Raw genomic sequence first — 9459 nt, forward strand, 5'->3', positions numbered from 1 at the left:
GTTATTGTAAGTTGCCAAATTTTAGTCAAGAAATATACAAATTATGAAATAAAATTTTACACAACAAATTCAAGATTTTTTAAAAATTAATACCGTAAATATAAAATAAAAAATTTTGTTAAATTTATTTCTTATTACACTTATGACCGATAAGAGCCAATATTGCCATTTCATAATCTTATAGTTCTATTTATTCTATTCTTATTATTATCAATTCAAATATCAATGCCTTACCCGATCTTGAAAGTAATATGAGCTTATAGACATATTGTCATTAGTTGGCACATAGGTACTTCGGTACATATGCATAAAAGACTCGCTATTACCGATGCTACTATCCAAAGCGGACAATGCCCTGGGCGTTGCGTCTCCCGGTTTCAACAACGATTTTCTCGTGTACGAGGGACGGCCGAAACAAACGAGGATACCTGTTTAGAATTGGAAAAACGTGTCAAATTAAACATTAAAAGACGATATCGAGCGATATACGCACCTACGCAACAAAACTTGGCGCCAGACGTTCTAGGAAACGGTATATAAGAATCATGATAATTCGCACAGATATTGGGCGAGCTCAGAAAGTTGCTATTATCCTGCATATGATACGCCAAGTGACCGCTCTCATCTTCATCTTTCTTGCACATCTGCGCGCAAGTATACGAAAATCAAAATTTTTATTCAATTATACTATGTTAATTCGATAAAAAATATAACTTGCTTACTTGTTCCAGAGTTGTAATTAGCTGCCGAAGACATGGTTCCAAGCATGATCTGTTCTTCCTGACACGATGCTGAGCGGTTTGCGTGAGAACTTTCAATAATTTGTTCATCATCGTGTTGTCGATCGATGTGCCGGGACAAAATTGAAAGGTAGGCTGCGCGCTGCATGGATAATTCACAGGAAAATTTACTTTTAATATCACATTATAATTCTTTGTACACGCGGTTATAGTACAACTCCTCTCCGTCGCATCCATTGCGTTTACCTGGAGCCAAAAGTCAAGTCGCGTTAGTCGTTTTATAAATTTGTATCTTGTGTAAATAATCTTCCAAGTTACCTCTATATTTGGTATATTCATATTTATCAAAGAAAACTCCTGCTGCAAACTCTTTGGTTGGGTGGGAGACGAGATCTTTTTGGAATTGTCTGGAAGATTGACAGTTTCAGATTGCACCACAGGCTCATTCACTTTAGTTGTTATGTAATTTATCTCAGGTTCACTCTGGGAAGCATTAAGTTGCAATTCTTGGACGGATTGCAGAGTTCCTGTAAAAATATTCGTTGCGTTAAAAGTTTATCATAAAAATATTATATCTTGATAATTTGACATACATACTTAGATTGTTCTCCTCAGAATACTGGCTGTAGACTGACAAACCATCGTCAATACCATTACTGCATAACTGAAAATAGCAAGAGAAACGTTATTATTATATGCAATTTTTATAATTCACAAAACTGTATAAAGAGAATGTATTCCTACTTTCTTTATAAAGGTATTAATTTTAAAAATCCTTAGACACTGATCCTTGGACCATGTAACGAGTTCAAATTCACTGTTTTCTAAAAGGAAATAAAAAGAATTGTAATAATGTATTCTATGCTTTTATAATTTTTTTGAATAATTTTTAGCACATGTTTCAATTATAATACCTAATTTCAGATGTCGCCATTGAAATTCGAGCACAACATCTGTGTGTCCTACAAATGTATAAATTGGTGCACTGAGATTCGACGTATTCCATAGCAAAAGACTATTTTCTCCACGACGCAACTGTGGTACTACTATTGTTACTAAACCTTCCCCAAAAGGCTATAAAAATTTATCAAATGATTATGAATATCCTATAGATGTATGTAGAATAGTTATAATAAACAGTTTGCTTTTGTCATGTATACTTACTGTATATCTTGCTCTCCACACAGGAGAATTCGTTGTCAAGATATTCTCGGCCCTGCGTGGATTGGCAATGTCAAAGATTTTGACGGTGCAATCTTGACTCGATGTTGCCAACTGATTTTGTTGAAAGGGACACCAATCTAAACCGTGTATCTAAAATCACTTTGATTTTGATTTGACTCTCACAAAAATTATTCGAGATATAAGTATAATATATAATTATAAATGTAACAATGTTGTATACTTTAGTCAAATGGGCTGTTATATATTGTACAGGACTTGTTGCTTTTCGCTGATCCCATATCTTGACATCTCCATCGTGTGCTGTGGCTAAAGTATATGATAATAACGGATTCCAACGTACTTGGGACGATCCCACTGTAAGAAAGATACAAAAATGCTTATTTCTTATCAAGAAAGGATTATCCATTTAATTTATCATCTTACCAACTGCAGATAGAGATAAACATGGCTTTCTCTGATCACGTATGTCCCAGATATGTATAAATGTGTCAATACTGCAAGAGGCAATGATATCTGGTTCTTTGGGATGCCAGTTTAGATCGCTAACCACACGAGTGTGGGCTTTTAGACTCTGTGTGGTTTGCAATTCATATCCTCCTGCTCCATTAAAAGTCAATATCTCAATTCGTGTGTTGCTCTAAAAAAATAAAAGTCTCTAAAATAAGAGTAATATACTTATCTTTTCCATATCTCTCAAATAATATAAATTTTGTTGATAATATATTATATTTATATAAAAGAGATATAAAATCTTACAGAAATTGCGCACAAATGACAATTTAGCTCAGATGGGTTCCATTCGGCAGAGCCAACCTCGTATTTGCTCTGTCTTTGGAATTTTTTCACCGCATTCACATCATCATCCAAATGTTTTATTGCCAAGTATCTGCGTCTAAAGAAGACAATATGAAATAATCTCGTCATAAAAAATTATATAGATAATTTTTATTGCATTAAATATTTGCAATGCAATTCTACTACAGTTTGAAGAACTTCTGAAAGTTTCTCTAGTGGTACAATAATATCGGTCACTTACCCGGCTAACAAAACGTAGTTGCCGGTCGCATCCACAGCCATGCTGTTCGCCTAAGTGTAACAAAAAAGGAAATCAACACAAACACACTCGCATTTTCTTTTTTCCTCGCGATAATAAAGAAAAGCGTTCTATTATTATTTCTAATAGAGAATCGTCACTTTCTTGACCCACCTGTAAATCACGATGCTCTGTAACCACATAGTCGCTATTCCGTTTAGACATTTTAACAACAAACTTTTATCACTTCCCTCATCATTCTGTGCCGAGACTGAGGTTAGTCTAGTTATGCCAAAACACAACTTGACGCCGGATGCGCGCGCCGCAGCTGAATTAAACATACCTACACAACGTTATTACAAAACACACATATACACATATGATATACGTATATATAAAATGTTTCAAAATAATCTGACAATGAGGAAGCAATATTGAAAAAAATATCTCGAATTGTTATCAAATCATTTATTATTAATTTAATTATTTTTTTATATCCACGCTCTGTCTCTCTTTTTTCCTCTTCCTAAAAATCTATATAATCTTATATTAAATTTATATATCTATATATATGATACTATGGCGCTCTATTAATTATTTGTAAAATTCTACGAAATTGATTAGAGAATAAAAAAGCGCCTCTGGTTCAAGCGATTTATTCCACGATTTTTTACGCTTTTCATTGTAACTTTGTATCCTTTCCAAAGTCCTCACAAAATCAGAATATACAGCTGTCTCATTTTAAATGCGTAGCCGTGACGTGAATTGCTTCTCTTTTCGGATGAGAAAAACATTGGTCATGGCCTCGCACATAAATGCGTACGCGCGCTCGCGCTCGCGTTGCGAGACGCGTCACGCACACATATGTGCACTGACGTAATGCGATTGGCTGCACATTTCTCACCGTAACGCAAGCGAGCGAGAAAGAGCGAAAGAGAGAAAGAAATAGCGATAAATCTTGCGCTCTGCGGTGCTATTTCTGTCACATATATATATACACGCATACAGCTGTCGCATATACATGTGAATATATATATATATATATATATATATCATATATATGCGTGTACGTGCGCAGTAAACGCGTCAGTCTGACTGTCTGACATCGAGTCGCAATTAGTTGGTAAACTGATCAACGTCAAGCTCGCGTGCGAGTAAAATCGAGTGCGGGACGAATTTAGCGAAACTTCAAGTATAGCGTGAAATTGAGATCTCGACAGTGACCGTGATACTACGTCAACAGTGACAACAATGTCCGTAATTATGGATTGTTTTCGTCAGTAGCGGACGCTACGCATAAAGGTCTCTTGCTCCTTTTCCCAAAGCGGCTACTTCTCCCGCTGAGAATTTTACGTCTCTCCAAACACCGTGAAATCATTCTTCCACATAGCTGTGTGCGTGTTTTGTGCAACCCTCGCCGGAGAGACGATAATTCGAATCGTAGAGAATCCGAGAAAGAGGCGAGAGCCTTTGTCTCTTGGTGAGTTTGACGCGTCGTTTGTTTCCTCCTCGTTCGGTCTCGCTTGCTCTCGTTTCATCTTCGTTTATCCGTCTCTCTCTATCACGTAGCGCGTAAAGTGTACGAAGACAAGGATTAGCTTGCAATCCTGTGGGAATCCTTATCTCGCGTTTAAAGAGTCCGTTCTAGAACTCTATCACCTTTCCCCAAATCCTTGATTAGCTATCTGTAATGTGCAAGTACAGTAAACAAGGTGGGAAGATCTCAACGTCGACGATTAATCTCGTACACTCGAAAAGGAAAGGAATCTTCATATACATAAAAGAGATGCCCAACGACTTGATAAGTCTTCGAAGTCGAAGAAGCTTCTTGACATTTCGCTTATACTGAACGGCTTGGGTGTAAGAAATTCTGAGAAAACCGATCAAGATTCGCTTGGCTAGCGAGCAACAACAAGGGCTCTTCAGATCACGGAATGTCAACATTGTAAGGCAGGTGACCTGATCAAGGAGACTAAATACAATTTCCAGCTCGGGGCTCAGTTGTTTACATAATCAGAATTATCACGGTTATTGTCATCATGAAGTTGCTGGAGAATACACGTTTTGAAGCTTTAAACAGTGCCTTGTCCATCGAGACTGGAGATAGCAAGATAATTGCAAGGCAAGATAAATGATGCAAGATTCTTATCTCGAATCAATTTTAATAATATTGACATGCATTTTTATCATTGTAGGATCGAGAGTTACTCTTGCAAAATGGCAGGCAATGATAAACAGATGTACAAACGATTCAATGCAGAAGAGGGAGTTACGCCGCACGATTTGCAAGCTTTATCACCACCGCAGACGTTTTTGGGAACCTCTCCAGCTCAGGGATACTTGAGGTATTTTCAAGATATCTACTTGTCAAATTTCCAATTATAGAAAGTTCTGTTCAATCAATGCTAACTGTTTCATATTAATTATGTTTACTTTTTGATAAAACCATTGTGTGCATTTAGCCATAGCTTGACATAATCTCATATTAATATAATATTTTTTTAACAGTCGTAGTATCTCTGGCGACGAAGAGGGAGCGACTGCGCTGTGTGACACTATCAATAGAAAAACGTTGTTTTACTTAACTACTACATTAAATTCAACTTTTAATCAGGACTACGATTTCTCGGATGCCAAGAGCGAAGAGTTTAGCAAAGAACCGAATTTACAATGTGTAAAGAACGCGGTACAAAGCCATCTCAATGCTACTGCAAATGATCATTATCGCGATTTGCATGATGCTCTGTGGGCGGCCATCGACGAAGAGATATCATTGAAGGAATGTGATATCTACAGGTAAACTTTCAATATTGTTTTGCTGCAATATAAACAAAATGAAATGCAGATCATGCAATCCTGTGAAGCATAATATAAAATTGTGATTTGGAATACAAGATTATATTAGAATATAAGATTAATTATATACAACATGTAAATTAAATAAAAACATAATGAAAGAATGTATTTGCAGTTATAATCCGGATTTTGCGTCAGATCCATTTGGGGAAGATGGATGCCTGTGGTCCTTTAATTACTTATTCCACAACAAAAAGCTAAAGCGTATTGTAGTTTTCACCTGCAGAGCGATAAAGTAAGTTATGCTCTTCTAAAAAAAAAGAGAGATTATTTTCTTTTTTAACGCTTAATGTATTTTATTCACTTTACTTTGCAGCCCTCTCTACATACCAGATTCCGGAGTTGGTAGTGACTTCGCTATGGACGAAGATGATGAGGATTGTTATTATTAAAAATCAAATGTGTATATGTATATATATATATATATATACACACACAAATGCATATATGGTTGCAATCCCTATGAGTCTACGATTTTCTGTAGGCATACAATGGCAAATAAGTACTCGTTTATTCCCAACTCTACGTAACTTTGAATTCTAGTATTATCCTACTATAATTTTCCTAATAAGTTGGTTAGAACGCTTTTTTTAAATACAAATACGCAAGAATTTAGAATTTCTGTCTTATTACTAGAGTAAGTAATAAGTCACTTTACTGCAAAAGTTTTTAGAAGATAAACATCTTACTTTCATAGTTTATTAAAAGATATTGACCTTTAATACCTTTTAACGAAATCTCTGTGAGAAAGAATAATTTTTTTTTTTATATAAGAAGTAGATGCACATATCCTAGATATATATTATCTCTTTATGTGTGAAAATTTTATGAATTTATTAGCATAAACTATAAGGATTCTCTCCTCTGTCTTTGTAATATCATTATGTTATTACTCTGAAATACAACAATTGTATTCTAAACATTTATTTTGAAAGCAAAATGTGTGTGCGTAATAAAACCCACTGTTATATATATATATATATATATATATAATTTGAGTAACATGAATCACTATTTACAATTTTATATAACAATTTTTATATTATTTTCATATTATTTAAATAAGACATTATTAAATTGAAAGTATATATATTCTTCCTCTTTCTTTTTGGTTTATTCGTTTATTCAATCTTCCAGTCATTATTAATAACAAATATTAAAATATTACGAAATATTCTCAATTTAAGAAATATTAGAGATTTCTAAAAATTAGATTAAAAGAGGATTAATAAGATTAAAGAATCTTGAAAAATATGAATTGCTTGCGCCTCTTCTGGTTATACATGATCAGTAACATTTATTCAGAAAAAAAAACTAGATCTAGTTACACAAGATTGCGTACTTGCAATCACAAAATAACCAACAATCTAAATAGCTGCTAAACTTGTTTCATTATCTTATCACAGTTGCATATGTTTCATGTTCTAATATTTGAGTGTATATATTTCAGAATGTACATATATTTTTATCTGAATGTCAAACGGCACAGTAAAACATAGATAGAGACATTCTACTGAAAGATTAGGTTAAATCTGTTTTGAAAACTCAATATGCTCCGATTTCTGGTATGTAAACATCCATGTACATATATGATGATTCTTGCAGTTTTTAAAATGCATAATAATGACTTGCAGATTAGTCTGAGTATTGGAGTGTACGCCGGTATATATATAGCGCAAAACTATGAGGTATGCTATATTTGATAAAATAAAAAGCTATTCTTATAATTGATTTGTCGATTTAAATGGAATTACAAATCGCTGTCAGTACTTTTTTTTTCATATGTAATATAGAATTTTTGATATGGTAAGTACTTTGCCATTTCACAAAATTGATTTGTTTTTCAATACTATGTAGGTCCCACGTGTGGATGAGCCAGCAAAACTATATCAACGAGTAGTTCAGTTTTTAGAAGAAAATAAGAAGAAGCCATAGTATAGTTTTATATTTCTCCTAAGTGCAACCACTTCCAATATGAGAAGAAAAAATGTATATGCCATATTATTGATACAATGTAACTAATATTTATCTATACCTTCCAAATATCATTATATTTGTATATATATGTATTCATACTATGTACAAAGAGACAGCCACTTATTTTTCCATACTTTTATTTTATTTAATAAACAATATTTAAATGCGACACACGCATAAGATAACTTAGCTATATTCACGATCGCGCTTGTCAAACGTGTATATCGAGTACTTACAATATCGTCTGATTGTATTCTTCGCATCAAACATACATAAGACCTCCACCAGAATATTCCACCCTTGTTTGCGGTTCTACAAACGCTAACCAATCGGACGCGTGTGTCGGCAATAGACCCATCGATTGACATTTGTACAAAGCTAATGCAATATTCACTAATTGTCCTAAGAAGTACACAAACTTTTGTCCAAACGCATGCGTTCCTTCGATCACTTTGAATGCTGAACGAGGGAAATGACAAGTTAAATTGCAATATATTTTAGTATTTATTTTTATCGAGTTGAAATACTTACTTTGCTGCAGCGTGAATAACGCCTTGACAGGCCTGATGATGAGCATACCGACCATCATGATGGGAAAAATTGAAATTGAACTGCCAGCCATATACATGATGAATAGATTCATGGGCACTTGTTTCAGAGGTCCCAAAGCCAAATCCCAAGATTTCTTTATTATCAAATGATTAGAATCTGATTCTCTCATGTACTCTACATTGTGAAAAAGGGAACCAGTAGGCGTGTATCCCGGTGGAGATGGTATCTCCACGATTTTGTCTTGTTTCGTTCTGTAAAGAGTAAAAAAAGTTTTAATCAGTAATTCTTGTGTAAAATAAAATTATATAAATAAAATATTAAAAGGGGCAAACTTCTACTTTTCTTTAGATGCACTTTCTGTTTGAAATAAATAATTATCAAGACTTTGATAGAAAAAATAGAAAAATCGCAAAAAAATGCAGAAAACGCATTCAGCTAAAAAAGAAACAAATATTAAATTTGATATGTGAATATAAAAATAATTAATTAATTATCGTCATTGAAATACATTCTTTTGACACGTGTCCTTTACTTCCCCAAACTAGGTTACGTACTTGTGAGCAAAGTCTAAGGCCCATTTCGATCGCTTGGAACCTTGCTTGGAATTCGCCGTCATCGTCATCGGGATAATTCGCGTATCGTTTACCCTCTCGAGAAAATAATTATGGAGGATGTGATGCGATGACGTGAGTGATCGACGATATTCGAAACAAAAACAGAAGTTCGTAATAACGATTGTCGCATCAACTAACGATAATTTAGTGAAGTAAAAAAAGACAACACTATCGATAATGTAGAGTTCTCATTAATGGCGATGGAAATATCAAAATATCGAATAAATAAATTAAAAAAGGGTTTTGCGCGTAAAATATGTAGACATTTGTGATTGTTTCGTTAGTGTTTTATCCTGCTCTCTCTTCTTGATACGTATAATATATAAAAATTATAATGTGTAAACAGAGAGAAAATATATTACAAGATATACTATTAAAAAAGTATATATTTTAATATATACATACATACATACATACATACATAAATACATATGTACATACATACATTTATACATACATATATATATATATATATATATATATATATATATATATATACATA

At 33.7% G+C, this 9459-nt stretch overlaps 3 protein-coding genes across 11 annotated transcripts in view; 1 reads left to right on the forward strand and 2 right to left on the reverse strand.

Annotated features, from left to right (window-relative positions):
• The window catches only part of LOC126853092 (GATOR complex protein WDR59), a 6783-nt gene extending 2966 nt beyond the window's left edge, over positions 1-3817 (reverse strand). The window contains exons 1-14 of one of the 7 annotated variants that reach the window (XM_050598526.1): positions 3673-3815; positions 3133-3301; positions 2962-3011; positions 2682-2817; positions 2349-2562; positions 2146-2279; positions 1905-2054; positions 1655-1814; positions 1485-1564; positions 1338-1404; positions 1059-1267; positions 723-986; positions 494-644; positions 235-428 (exon numbers count right to left, since the gene is read on the reverse strand). In XM_050598526.1, coding sequence (XP_050454483.1) covers positions 235-428; positions 494-644; positions 723-986; positions 1059-1267; positions 1338-1404; positions 1485-1564; positions 1655-1814; positions 1905-2054; positions 2146-2279; positions 2349-2562; positions 2682-2817; positions 2962-3011; positions 3133-3183 — 1860 coding nt within the window. In that variant the 5' untranslated portion in view covers positions 3184-3301; positions 3673-3815. Of the gene's footprint in view, positions 1-234; positions 429-493; positions 645-722; positions 987-1058; positions 1268-1337; positions 1405-1484; positions 1565-1654; positions 1815-1904; positions 2055-2145; positions 2280-2348; positions 2563-2681; positions 2818-2961; positions 3012-3132 lie in introns of all 7 variants that reach the window. The other 6 variants (XM_050598528.1, XM_050598527.1, XM_050598531.1 and 3 more) reach the window with 6 other exon arrangements.
• LOC126853125 (repressor of RNA polymerase III transcription MAF1 homolog) overlaps positions 1-7924 on the forward strand; it is a 25607-nt gene extending 17683 nt beyond the window's left edge. The window contains exons 2-8 of one of the 3 annotated variants that reach the window (XR_007687912.1): positions 4424-5080; positions 5154-5303; positions 5467-5754; positions 5930-6049; positions 6131-7379; positions 7449-7502; positions 7672-7814. Coding sequence is in view for 1 of the 3 variants with exons in the window: in XM_050598602.1 (XP_050454559.1) it covers positions 4998-5080; positions 5154-5303; positions 5467-5754; positions 5930-6049; positions 6131-6206 (717 nt within the window). In the remaining 2 variants the exon portion in view is untranslated. Of the gene's footprint in view, positions 1-4025; positions 5081-5153; positions 5304-5466; positions 5755-5929; positions 6050-6130 lie in introns of those variants that run through there. The other 2 variants (XR_007687911.1, XM_050598602.1) reach the window with 2 other exon arrangements.
• On the reverse strand, positions 7912-9097 carry LOC126853129 (ER membrane protein complex subunit 4). Its single transcript, XM_050598615.1, has 3 exons — positions 8898-9097; positions 8323-8594; positions 7912-8250 (listed from the first exon to the last, which is right to left on the reverse strand). The coding sequence occupies exons 1-3, from the start codon at positions 8963-8965 to the stop codon at positions 8054-8056; spliced, it is 537 nt and encodes a 178-aa protein (XP_050454572.1). The 5' UTR covers positions 8966-9097; the 3' UTR covers positions 7912-8053.
• Positions 9098-9459: the final 362 nt, after the last annotated feature.

The sequence above is a fragment of the Cataglyphis hispanica genome, chromosome 11 (assembly GCF_021464435.1).
Source record: "Cataglyphis hispanica isolate Lineage 1 chromosome 11, ULB_Chis1_1.0, whole genome shotgun sequence".
NCBI lineage: Eukaryota > Metazoa > Arthropoda > Insecta > Hymenoptera > Formicidae > Cataglyphis > Cataglyphis hispanica.

Bases quoted from the DNA above. Each gene is read 5' to 3' on its own strand.
- LOC126853129 (XM_050598615.1), bottom strand. From the start codon at position 8,965: ATGACGATGACGGCGAATTCCAAGCAAGGTTCCAAGCGATCGAAATGG. The intron at 8,595-8,897 runs GTACGTAACCTA...TACTCTTTACAG, and splicing joins GCCTTAGACTTTGCTCACAA to AACGAAACAAGACAAAATCG. The intron at 8,251-8,322 runs GTAAGTATTTCA...TCCCTCGTTCAG, and splicing joins GTTATTCACGCTGCAGCAAA to CATTCAAAGTGATCGAAGGA.